General features: G+C 37.9%; 1 protein-coding gene across 4 annotated transcripts in view; it reads left to right on the plus strand.

The window, feature by feature from the left end:
* CBLB (Cbl proto-oncogene B) overlaps positions 1–3,808 on the plus strand; it is a 128,292-nt gene extending 124,484 nt beyond the window's left edge. For all 4 annotated transcript variants that reach the window (XM_030471809.1, XM_030471810.1, XM_030471812.1 and 1 more), the window contains one exon: positions 15–3,808. In XM_030471809.1, coding sequence (XP_030327669.1) covers positions 15–277 — 263 coding nt within the window. In that variant the 3' untranslated portion in view covers positions 278–3,808. The remainder of the gene's footprint in view (positions 1–14) is intronic.
* Positions 3,809–13,863: the final 10,055 nt, after the last annotated feature.

Genomic DNA, 13,863 nt, shown 5'->3' on the forward strand with positions numbered 1-13,863 from the left:
TTTATTTGAAACAGATGGTTCACAAGCACCAGCCAGGCCCCCTAAACCACTGCCTCGGAGGACTGCACCGGAAATACACCACAGGAAAGCATACAGCTCTGACAGTTCAACAGAAAATGTGGATGCAAAAATTGCAAAACTTATGGGAGAAGGCTATTCCTTTGAAGAAGTCAAGAGGGCACTTGAAATTGCCCAGAATAATGTTGACGTGGCCCGTAGTATTTTAAGAGAGTTTGTCTGTTTTCCTCCACCAGTCTCCCCACGTCTCAATCTATAGCAGCATCAAGATTTCCTTGGAGCATGTGAATTCTACATGTACACGTGTGGATTGGGAAAAGAGAGAAAGAAGAGAATGGAGTATTTTTCTTTCATCCTTAATAGAAGGGTGTTTGTTTCCAGCCGTTTATCAAAGGCTCCTGGCTGCTCTGATCAAGACTTATAAATATGCTGAGGCTTATGTATTTTTGCTAGCCATACTTTTTTAAATCAGGGTTGAACTGACAAAGTAATTTAAAGAAGTTTACTTCCCTAGAACTTTTAATCTGTGAAATGCTTTTTCTTGTTTACAAGTTGACAAGTTACAGTTTTCTAGTTGGTGCCTGTACTATGTTCCTGTTCATATTTCCTTGTACTTGTGGTCAGTTCTGCTGTAGCATTCCCAACAGTTTCCATGCTGACCACCCCATCAACTAAATAATCACTTTCCAGAAGTTCTGTGTTTGGTTTGGTTTTTTTTCTCTTACAAGATGCTTTAATTATTTTTTGCATTTCAGCTCATCAAATGCAAAAGTATGTGGCCTTCACTACTGATATTTTTTTTTTCCTTCTGAGATTACTGTTGAGAGAGGAAATATCTGAATGTAAAATGCATTATTCTGTTTATGAACTGTCTTTCTAAAGGTATTTTGACAGTAATGTTGGGCAGCTTTCTGTTTAACATGAACTCCGTGACCTGTAGTCCTCAAGGTCTTTTATACAGTTTCCACAAAAAAATCCCAACCAACAGATAAAACAGTTCATGCAGCAGTGATACTGAGTTCTAACATGTAAAAGCTTTCAAATTTGAGTATTTGATTGCAAATGTTCAAAAAAGCCAAATGCACATGATAATACCGCGTTTTGATTACACACTGCTGGCGCCAGTTCTCTCTGACCTGTGTAAACTGAGGCATGCCAGACTAGAAGGAATCTTTGAATCATATTAATGATATTCAGGTAAATTCCAGTTGTAGCTTCTGTAAAGTAGAATGCGGTTAATTTTTTGAGCGATTATCCTGTGGTTCATTGTGGCTTGGATCAATTTGTATTAATATGGAAACTTTAAATCTTTGATGCACTGTTGATTTCTAATGCTACTGTAGCAATATTTTTTGCAAAGTTCATAACCTCCTCGTCTGTACACTTTATTATTCTCAAGTATGTGTCTAATACTCAAATTCATTCACTCCCTTTCCAACTGCTTAGTTGGAAATACATTTTTGCTTTGCTTGGTTAGTGATACTCCAGGCTTGACATTTTTGAGCCCAAATTGATGCAAGCCAAATCTTCCCAAATTTAGAAAAGAGAGAGAGAAAACAACTCTGTTCTTAGTACACTTAAAGTTGAGTCCAGATATTTCCAAAATGATTCTTAAGATTGCTGCTTTCTTGGGGTTTTTTAGGAAACTTTGAAATCTTTTGTTACTATTGAAAAGGTAAAATCGTGTGGTAGTCCGAATGTTTTTCACATTTTGAGATGTGACCAGTGTACAAGAATTTTCACAGCGTGCTAAGATGGGTGTGAGGTATGTATTTGTTGTTCCCTATCAGCTGTTGGTGTTCTCCTTCCCTCAGAGCAAGTGGTAAAAGTTACATCGCTTACAGGATCAGATCTCAGCAGCCAATGCATTTATTTTAAAGATTTTTTTTTTTTTTTTTTAACAACAGCAAACAGCTGAATTTCAGGATCCAAAATAACTGGGAACGCCCAGTGGAAATTACTGTGATACCCAATTCCATCGTTTCATAAAAAAACCTCATTCTTAAAACTAATTAAATTATTTTGTAGCATCACAAAGCAGAGTATGGATATCATCTGCTCCAGTGATAAAAGGTGATCAGGAGAAATGTGGGTATAGGGAAGAGCTTCTGTTCCATTTTGAATTGAGCAAATGATTCTGAGTTTGTTTTAGAAAAGGGCATATGCAACATCCTTTAAATTTTCATTCTTTAAGTACAGCTTATGAAAACTTTTGATTTGTGTTCTGTGCTTTTAGTTCAAGTACATCTTTCCTCTGTTTTGTCGAAAAGTTTTGCATAGCTCGAAGCTTCTTATTCATTTGGTTTGTTTACAACATCACTGTAGCATTTTAGCTAACTATAAATTCAAAATTATTCATGCTATTAAATGCTCTGGTTGTACTGGAATTACTTAAGTGAGGTTCTAGCATAACTGCCAGAATAGCAATGACAACGCTTCACAAGGATGAGAAAACAATCGACAGATTGACTTTTGAAATGCTGAATTGTAATGGAGAGCTAATCTTCTCATTTTTATGCAGCAGCTTAGTATAAATTACAGACTTATATTTCAGTGAGTGGCTGGAACTCCTGCCTGATAGAATAAAGGTTTTAAATTTTTCCTCCTTCTTTCTGGTTGTGACCACCAATGACACTTTTTTTATTTGGTATGTGTTATAAAAAGCTTGATGAGCAATATTCTGAGTGGTAACTTGAAAAGAGTTCCATTAATCTTTAAATGAGTGTGCTAATAACACTTCTAAATAGTGGAACGTGAAGACTATTTCAAACCTGTTTTGGTTAATAGTTTTAAAGTCAAACAAAGTAAAACTGCTTTGCCACAGTGTTGATGTTTACTCAGCAGGAATTAATAGGCTTAAAATAAATTAATCTGGCTACAGTGTAGTTCTCTAAACACACAGTTCTCTAAACATCTTTTAACCTTTGAAAGACATCAGAGTTTGAGCCTGGCAGTGTATTGTGCACATATATAACTTTAAGGAAGACTGACTTCAGTGGAAATGCTTGAATGAATAAAGTTGGTTAAACTCAGAAACGTGCTATCATATTTCTTCCAATTATATGTCATTGCAGGCTTTAAACCATCATTTCGATGTCTGTTGGCCTCACTTTTGATCTCCTTTTTTGCTAAATTACTGCATTTTAAGCGAATTGAGTCAGAAGTTGAGCAGCGAGGAGACATCAGCAGCATGTATCTTTTCCGAAGACTGAGTAGAAAAAAATTGAAATTGTGATAAAATAAATGATTAGCTATGTTAATGGCTTGCCTGGAACCCTGAAATAGCCACTGGTAAAATCTGTTAATGTTCTGTATCTCAAGAGTGCATCTGGCACAGGTTTTTTTTCATAATGTGAATTTAGGAAGTTTCGTACCAGGATCATTTCTTCTGTTATATTTCTCTCATTTTCAGCTTGAAGCTTTACTTTGCACTGATGACTCTGACCTGAAAGCATTTATATTTGTGTTGTAAAGCTTGACAAATTTTGAAACAAAAGAACACCGTATTCTAAGCAAATTCAGGTACTACCTGTTGACCTGGAATTTAGCGCTTTTAGGAATGACTTCTTGAAAAAGGACTTTAGTAGTTTCCATTTTGAAGGATTTTCTTTCAAATAACTATTTTATCTGAAAATGCCTTTTATAAACTTGTCTAACATGTGGCAAACTTAGTGATGTGTTCAATTAATTTATATTTTATTCAACATTCTTTTTAAATTTTGGTTTTTATGTATGCTCAAGTTCTTTATCTGTTCATGTAAGGTATTTTATAAAATTAATGTTAACAGAATGTTGGGTTGGTCCGTGATTTTTCAAGACTCTGTGTCTCTTGTTATTGAATATTACCACTTTTCCTGTGCTGCTTTAGAAACTTGGCCTATCATGTGTAGGGGTCTTATAAACCATTGTTCTATAAGCCACAAAAATGAGGCCTTACTCTAAAATAAGGTGTCTCATTGCATTGAGACATTTGCTTTATATCCCCATATGTTACTTGGTTTCTGAATTTCAGTAGTAAAAATTTACAAATTGGCTGTAATTTAAGAACGTGGATGTAATAGTTATATGGCAGAAAGATGATAATCATTAAATATTTAGAATCAAACGTGATTAACGTAATCCAACTGTACGTTAATTTACAGGAATTTTTTGCTGAAGAAAATTACAATAAGATCACAGTACTATTTCTTTAATATCCTGTGCATTTACATTCTCAAGCATTGTACTCTTACTGTAAAAAGAAATATTTTAGGAGTGTAAAACATCTTTTTTTTGCTACTGTATTCCAGCATTCTGAAAAAAGTTTAGAAAATCTACCCCCTCTACTATGCATGACAATGCAACTATTACTGTTTAAAGCCCAACACCATTCCCTGCAGTTTGGATTAGACTTTCAGTGATGAGATTTTCATAATTCAGACTTCAGTCTATGTTAAATCCTTGCCCATTATATAGGTCACTAGTCATTACTAAGTAGGGAAGTTAACTGTTTGTTATACTTAGTACTATAGCTGCCTATTTCTTTCACTTTTACTCTCCTGATGTGAAAGTCTGACTTTCACTTTATTGTGTTAAAATCAGATTTTAGCAGCTGGGAAAGCTCTAAATTTAGTGCTCTAGGAATTTTTCAGGAATTTTGTTTGATAGACCCAGTCACTAATTCTGTACAAGATCTCTGCCTCCATTTATCAGTTGCAATGAATCACCAGGAAAATTATAAATTTAGATTTTAGAACAGATTTAATTTGTCCTTAAATGATTTCATGTCCAGGGAAGTTCTTATTCAAAGTAAATCCTAAATCTCTTAAATAAAAAATAAACCTCAAATTTGTGAAATTTAATCCCATAACCTTCCTGAACATCATAAGGAAATTGAAGGCCTCAGAATAATAGGAATCATAACAAGATTCTTGCTTCCTAGACCTCCTAGAAACAACAGCACAAACCCATTGAATGCTGATCTTCTGATTGTGAATGGCTTGTGTCTGCCACCTTGCTCTGTGAAGGAATCAACCGGTCTAACTACACGAATACTTGTTCAAAAAGAAGTCAGCTTTATTTATTGCAATAACTGCCATGGTAGCCAGCAAGATGGGAGAGGAGCAGAGAACTACGCAAAAGATAATTCTGTCCTAAAAATCCAAGCCACTCACTCCTCTTGGTATACAAGATGTAGCTGTTTTGAACTTCCTGGGTGTCTAGTGCAAATGAAGGGAGTATTTGTTCAGATTACTCCAGTCTTCAAGTACTGTGTCCTTCTTGGAGAAATTCTTTAAGACATGCTGTTTTGCAACAGGCTGCCAGGGTCTTAGCAGCAGAGGGAAATGTGAAGTACCACTCTGCTCAGCATGTTTTTTGATGCTAGCAAAACAACCAAAAGCTTAATAGGGATTTGTGTGCAAACATCTGTTTTAAAGCTCATCATCTTGGTTTTTGAATGGCATTTATATGTACATGCTAGTCTGTGAAGCATGGAGAAAAGAGTGTTCCAGCTGATGCCAGTCTGTGGAGTTCAGAACTAGGCTGCAGCATTCGCACCTGCAAAATACCTGCTCCTTTTGGAAGCTGAACTGAATCTGCAGAATCATCAAGCTCCTGTAGTCATCCATGTTTTAAAAGGCAAGCTTTATTCCCTACATAGCTGGGGGGGGGTGCATATATTTGTTCCAAAAGAGATAGCTTTTTTCTATGTGTCTGTGTAATGATTAGGACAGTAAAAATAATAAATGCTTGCTAGTTTTCATTAGACCACAATGCAGTAAGTGCCCTAAGGAGAGTCTTTTGTTAATTTGCTAATTGAGTATGACAGAATTTCAAAATCTGCGGAAGGGTAAGTGAGTCTACATGATCAGCCATTCCAAAATACCTCAAGCCTAGTGGCTGGTGTAGTTTTATGAAGCTATTATCTTGCTTGAACACGTGACTTTCAGGTGTTTCCTCTTGCAGTTTACATCTTTATTGCCAGTTCAGTATGGCCCATATAAAATTCTTGGACCATTATTTCAAAATGTTTATTCTCTGTACTTTTCACTGTGGCTATTATCAGTAGTACCTTTATCTAGGCTCATACACTGAAATTCAAATTATCCTGGTCTTACCCCTCCCAGCTTGGGCCAAGTTCAGCGCTGCTTCTGTCCCACAACAGATGCATCCTCCATCCCATTTCGCTTGCATCCTCATCTGCTCCTTCTAAGACTTTTTCCTCTTCCCCAAAAGATCTCTTCACAGTAATATCAACCACCTGCCCACTAATTACAGGCACTTGACAGTTTCCCATCTCAGCTTGTGACCACATCTCTATTTTCTTCTGTAATCTCACATAAGCGTTCTGCTAGTCTTATCCGTCTCAATCATACAGCTGTTTCAGGCCATATCCAAATTTGATTCAGAATTCTGTGAGAAAGCCTGTTTTCTTTCTTAAGATGTTTTCTTCCTGTTTCCTTCTTGGCCTGGAAATACACTCTTATGTTCCACGGTTTGTCAGAGATGGAGATGAAATCTACTTCTTATTTCAGCAGTCCCCTCTTCTGTTTCTGAGATTTGGAAAGAAACCAATAAAGACATTTTCTCCTAATAACGGTCCTTGTGTTTGAAATGAATTGTGTCTCAATATGATGGTTAAGAAGTATGGTTAACAAATGGGGTTTGTAGCTTGGAAAGTCACGATTTTATTTGCTAACTTGTACTGGGTGAGGTGCAGATTGAAGGAATGAATTTTATGTGTCAATGAAGTTGGGAAGTCGCAGCTGAAGTTAACTGACTACCGTGGGTGGCTTGGATAAAAGATTGACTCTGTACCTTCCATGTCAAAGAAAATCCTCACACACAAAAGGTAAAAATGCGACATCTGAATGATTCCAGCAGTGGCCCGCAGAAGACCTTTATTCTTCATATGCCAGGTAATCTTGCCCAGAGGTTGGTTGTGATGATGGCAACTTTGTGGCTTTTTAGATGAACCAGTATTTGTGAGCATGACTGTAGATAGTTCCTGGTTTCCCATGCTGCTGCCTGGGGACTATGCATTATAGTTCTCCCAAAATCGAACAGAAATGAATGGTTTACATTAGGTTTTATACAAATGTAGACTACCCACCCAGAAGAGGTCCTCCTAAGACAAGATAGCTGGATGGTGATGAAAAGGTTGAGAATGTACAAGCTGAGTGAGCAAGGAGACAGTGAAGGTGGTGTGTTTAGAGCCATGATTTATCTTGGGAAGAGCAGGAATAGTGTAAAGGGAAGAGAAGGGATGGAATAGGGGTGAAAGGGAAATAGAGGAAAGTGTGGAGTGAAGTCGGGTGAGATAAGATGGGTAGAAATCTGGCACAAATGGCAAAAAGCAAACGAGAAGAAGTCTTACGTCTTAGTGTTCAAGAGTGTGGGTGGAGGAGGGAATTCGGGTTGTAGTGTCCAAGGGTGCACTGATGTGAGGGAAATCTTACCATGTTTGGGGCACAGCATAGCCACATGAAAAGGACATTAGATGCCTGCATGTATCACTCCCAGGTGATCTGCACCATAGTTAGTACCCTTAGTGTTCCCCCTTCCACTATTGCTCTTCACCCCCACCTTGCTGTGGTCTCTGGCACAGCTCTGAAATTCTGTGCAGCAAACTGCTCAGTTGTCCTAGCAACATTTTTTTACCAGTGGTTTAACATGTGGTGGTTTCCAGGCCCTCAAAGGGTTTTCTGTATGTTTTGGGGTTTAGTTTTAGCAAGAAGAGTATTAGCAAATAAACAAGGCTGGCTTGGAGTTAAACAGATTTGTCTTCAGGCATTGGCATCCTTTCCTTTGATGTGTTGGTGTTGCTGAGTAAACAGTCTCCAGAATTATTAGGAGAGGCAAATTCTTAATTGTGTCTGTGCTTTGTTTTTATGATGTTAAGATACTGGCTGACCAGGGCACTGCTGCAGGCTGTGAACCTGCCATCAAACTGGCTCTTGGTTCCCTTTTAACCTCATCCCATAACAATTTTTAAGGGCCTGAGACCAAATTAAAATTGTCTGTGGCTTCATGCAAAACAGGTGTGGGTATGCTTTTCACTTTTTGTGGTTGTGTAACTTGCTGTACTCACATGTGGTGCCATGAGCATACTACTGTAAAATTCAATCAATCCTGAAACCCATGTAATTTCCATGCTTATCTAGTGGTTGATATAATTTGCCTTCTGAAGTACACAAGATTCCTGTGATGGGGTGCACAGGACAAAAGTTAATTTCTTGCTAGTGATGAGTACAGCAGTGTGGACCAACAGCTAATACACAGAAACTTCTGTTGATGTACAAACTATCTTAGCAATGTGGATTGATTTTTCTTGGTTGGTTGAGCTGAAATTATTTTTCAGTGATCTGCCCTTATGGGACCTTGTATTATTTGTACTGTATCATCCATTGTATTTGAGCTCTCTCCATTACAGTAATATCCATGCCTCTTGAGGTTGTCTGGTCTTCTGCCTTTCAAGACTGTAGTAAAGTCTGTCAAGATAGCTGTACGAGATGTATGGTGGGGACTGGTTGGATGATTTGTTAGTAGCATGTGTTTGTAGGATAAAAGGGATTTCAGGAGAAGCATTGATTTTATTTTTTTCTTTAAGAGAACAATTTTTATGGTGGAAAAGCTTTTCTTTTCAGTTTGGGGAAGCTATTGCTCATGCTTTTCAAGAAAGGAAGATGCTGGTACTCTTTTCATACTTTTCAAGGTATATGTTGAACAGCATCTTTAAGGAACCACATTTTCTCCAACTTTTTTTTCATTTTCATTGGTTAATCAACAAATAAGAAAACTTTTGCTTTTTATACAGTTTCTGAAATTATGTCAACCTACTGATGCTTGTTCAGCAGTTACACTGTTTGAACAACACATTGTTATCTATCTCTTGGTAGTAAGTCAGTGACCACAGGATGAAAAGATGTACCAGAAGAAACGGGAAGGATGGATGTGACAGAGGTACCTACAGAGGAAGAAAGTGGGGGGGGAAACCCCCGAAGAAAATACTCTTCAGAAAAAAAGAAAGAAAGGAAAAGGTTCATTTAATGAAGATTATTTCACCAGAAGTAAATGAGGACTGTAAATAGCATCATTAGTTAAAACACAAATAGTGGTAGATAATGACTTAATATTTCTATTTAATTCTGCTTTAAATTAACAGCAAGTCTCGGACAGAAAGAATGGTCCTTTCATTTGTTATTTATATGATAAGAAATACATGTTTAGTTACCATCTCCTAAAGTCAGAAAATATTTATAAGATTAAGTGGGTTTGAAAATGAGAGTGTGAAAGTTCGCCAAATCTTCCAAATGAATGACTAAGCAAAGAAAACCTCATTTGTCATTGGGCAGTTTTGTATCAAAGCCCAGTTTGGAGAACCTGTTAAATCTAGAAAATGTTGAGACCTTACTGCAGCAGAGGACTTGCTCTTAAATCTTGGGAAGGCTCATAATACATGTAAGTAACAGGGTGTATTTAATTTGGGATTGGAATTATGTGTTACAAGAATGTCAATTTCAGCCTTACCCAGCCATATAATTCCCACAATTGGAAGGGTTATACTTTATCCTGTATGGAGTGACAGCAGCCTGCGGTTACACACTCATTTTTCCTCTATGGAGAACTTGGAACAGGCTATTCTTTAAAATGGAAGGTTTTTTTCTCAGCATTAAAATCTGAGGTTTACTTTCCTGTGCAGTGGTGGAAATAATTTTCCAGCTACAGACGAGTCATGCTGTGATTATGCTTTATGCTCATCATTGGCAGTAAATCTTACAGCCATCATGCATGCTGAAAATCGTCGTTGCACAAATAGAATGAAATTATTTTGGGGGCAATTGGGATACCTCAGTTTCAGGTGGTTTCAAAAGTGACTTCCTGATCATCCAGCACATTTTAAGATTTCTCAGTTAACACACTCAAAATTGTCTGTGCACCTAAAGTCAGTAGCTGCTTTTGGTGTCACAATTTAAACATACTTGCCTAGAGAAATTCTGTTATGTACTCTTGGCAGGTGTTCCAGTGTTTATAAGGCAGATGGGGGAGGGAGATGTCCTCTTTCTAGTTCTATGTCTATAATATTTAGCATCTCTAAAGTAGAAGTTTAGAGAGATCTCTCTGAACTGTAGAGGTTTTATTTTCTGTCATACTGTAAAGACTGTGTGAGTTATGTTGCTTAAGAAATAAGATTTCTGTGTATTTCACTCAGTTTCAATACAGAAACACATGTAGAGACTGCAGAAATGTGTGTGCCAGGCCAGTGGGGTAGTTTAGGAATGTACAAAGGCGAGCACTCCTTCTGCATTTGTGTAAGAAACTTGGGAACAAGTTGGACAATACTTCATTTGCATGTCCACTGAATAACATGGAGAGGGAGGGAGACTCCCGGAAAAAACAGCCTCTAATAAGCTTAGAAATGCCTGCCTGATCTCTGGGCGCATGTCAGCTAATTTGAAGCTGCAACGATAGTGGGCTTTCTTGGATTCGAGAATAAGAAAGAGGGGAAAGTCCTTTAGAATTTAGCACTTCTTTGCATTCTATGTTTGCATCAATGAATTGGGCCTTACTCCAACCAAGGCATCGGTTTTACAGAGCCGTGTCCTGACAGGAGGAAATGTTGCTAGGACTTGTCCTTGAGTTTAGAGAGAAACTGGACTTTGAGACTGAAACTAAAAATACCAGATAATGACATGATATTTGGTTGTGAAGGTTTGAGTGGGGGATTGACAATTATTTTCAATTCTTTACTTTGAAGTTCTTAGTCTTTAAACTCTGTTGAGTAAAAGCCATGGGTTTTGAGGTGTTTGACTGCTCCTTTCCCCATCGGGAAGGGGGACCCTGGTTTATTTATGACAGCTCTATCAGATTAGTTTGACAGGGTGCAGGGATAGGGGGACCAGGTTCCACAAGATTTGATGCATGTGGTTTTCAAAATGCTTTGAAGGCTATTTTAGGAACAGTGATACCAGAATTCACATATGTAGAGGAAGGTATCCTTTGGGTGTAAAGCAGTGTCCCTGTGATGAGCAGTAAGAAATATATGAAGATCATTTACGTCTCTAAGGAACGATCTCAGTAATGCTGCTGATGTTTTGTTTATGCTGTAAGAGCATATTGTTTCTTGAGAAGCACAGTTGTAGCTTAATTGTATGATAATTGGAATTTAAATACACATCATAAGTATAGCTCATTTATTTGCGCTTCTGAAAGTGGAGGTTGGTATTGTACATGATGCTGAAGAAGGCAACCTGGAAGCTGCAAAATGCCTATTCTTTGTTCTGTTTGGAGAGTAAGAAATTTGACCTTTCTACAATTGTACTGTGATCAATAGAAGATAGGCCAGGTAATAAATGATGAACAAAGCATTGCAGGGTCAGTTTTATTGTTTCTCCAAGATCTCTCATTGGTGGCTTTGTGTCATTTTGCAAAGACAAATATTTGATTAGTTCAGTTTAAAGGAAGAGTCAAACATCATGGGTTCAACAGGAGATGCCATGAAAAGTTCCAAGGGTAAGTGAAAATAATGGCATTCGCCTCCCTGTGCTGGGAAAAAAAAAATTCACATGGGCCAAGGGACAGGTGGTGGGATATAGAGTCTCAGAAGCTAAGTTCCTTGTAGAAATCACATGTTCCCACCCTTGCTGGCTATTGCAGTCTAAGTACCACAGCTGATGAGAGCCTGTGCTTCTCTCTTCAAGATCCTGACATGTCCCACTGTGATCTTCCTCCTCCTCTACAATTATCACTTCCTAGGAACACTCAGCAACAGTAATGCTTTGCAACTTTCTTGCGCCTTCTGTCTTCCACAGTGAGTAACTCGCATGTCATTAGAAGCTCTTCATTATTGGTTCTTTAGCTGTTTGCCATTCTGAAGCACCTGGCTTCCTTTAGCTGCCTGGCCAGCTCTGGAAGCCTTTCTTTAATTGCAGTTGTTTCATGTCTGGACAGTCGAATATCAATGTGATGTTGAGAACCTGGAGCTTCCAAATGTGTCAGTGGTTTGTCTCTTTTTTGACAGTTAAAATCACACTCGTCTCTATGTTTCTATAGCGCTGTCATCTTTGCAGTGTTCTCCATGATACTGAATGGTAACTCCTGATTTATAGGCAAAATGCTTGATTGCAGGAGTCTCAGGTTGCGAACACGTGGAATCTCTCAAATTAAGTTAAATAGACTCTTAGGGGAGTCTCAGGAAGGAGACATGCTGCGGTTTGTGGTAAGATATGAGCAGTGGTGTAGCTGCTGAGGGTGTGCGCTGTACAGCTGCAATGGATCAGGTCGTCACTGCTCTGTGTTGACTCCAGATGAAGGCTGCTGTTTAAGGCAACACTAATGTGACTGCTTTTATCAACTTGAGATGTCCTGTTGCCCTGTTAATCGAAGGGAAGCTACAAAGTTGAGGGAAGTGGAATTGCTGGCTGGGCAAGAATTCCCATACTGGTGATTTTCTCAACAATGACTAGTAATAACATGTAGTTTCACTTTAAACAGGAGCCTAGCAAACTAGACATATGAAAACCAGCTCAATTGTGTAAGAGGTTGCAATAGTGCAGAGAAAAGGTGTAAAAGGGACCAAATTTATAGACTGGAAAAATAATGGAGGTTTGTTTTTTTTTTAAGAAGTGGGGGTTTTTTCCTACTTTTTTTTTTTTTTTTTTTTTTTTTTGGTCCAAATAAAGCAAAGTTGAAGATGGAATGAAGGTACAGTTGCAGCAGCAGTGAAGATAAAGGATAAAATTATGACAAATACATAAAGCTGGAGGGAGATATTTGCAGCCATTGGGATGCTTTGAAGGGAATTTAATGACAGGCAAAAAAAGGCTTTTGCTGGAAGACTGATTATTTTTGCTTCATTTTCCATGAAGAGAAAAGCTATCTGGAGGGAGGCTTTCCAGGATGGAGATCAGACAGAAGATAAACAGGTAGGAGGCAGAGGGAAAGGGAAAGTAGAAAGAGGCTTCCTGCTTGTGGTTGATTTGGTTGATAAAAGAGGAAACAAGCAAAGAGGGTCTGGGAACTGGTTGATAGGTGGATGCACAGCTCTTATGAAGATGGTTTAGCACCAAAATATGGACTGCCTAGTGCACTTCACCTTATCAAGAAGCAAAGGGTCTCACATTATAGAAGAAAGTTTGATTTCTTGTGACTGCCCCACATTTCAGTAGATATTTTGTGAGTCTAGTGAGCCTAAATCAAGGTTGTGTGGATTAAACTGTCCTCCTAATTTTCTGGCTTGCTATTGGAGGGTGTTTGTCAATTTCAAACTCTTCTATAGCCTACAAAATATTGTCATTTATTAAAATTTCTTTGGAATTCTTATCCATTATCACAGCATTTTGCAGAAGGTACGATTATGTCCCAAAGTATGGTTGAACAAGCTGCATTAAATGGATGACAACTTCCAATCCTCTTCAGTAAGTAATGGTTCAATTTCCCTGAGGTTTGGATTTTTTCCCTTTCCATTTGATATCTCAGGCCAGAGAGCAGTACACATTCCTACCAATCTGCATTTAAATGAAGCAGACAGCTAACTTTGATTTGCTTCTGTTCCTTCCCATCTACACAAACTGGTTTGCATTAATCATATTAATAAAAATGGCATTAAAATTACCAAGTTTTAAAAAGGCACATGACAGTGATATTACCCACCAAGTTATAAGTCATTGTGCATGCATATTAATTACAAGTTGTCTAGGATTTCAGTAAAAGCTCAAAGGAATGACATTTTTCCTGTATATTGCTTTTAATTTGGAAAGCTCCCTTGTAATGCAAGATGTATCCTGTCCTAATGCAGTTCTCTAATCACACTGTGCTTTAATTTTGATAGATGACCCCCAAATGCTTTAAATCCACTAAGATTTG

The sequence above is a fragment of the Strigops habroptila genome, chromosome 2, assembly GCF_004027225.2.
Source record: "Strigops habroptila isolate Jane chromosome 2, bStrHab1.2.pri, whole genome shotgun sequence".
Classification (NCBI taxonomy): domain Eukaryota; kingdom Metazoa; phylum Chordata; class Aves; order Psittaciformes; family Psittacidae; genus Strigops; species Strigops habroptila.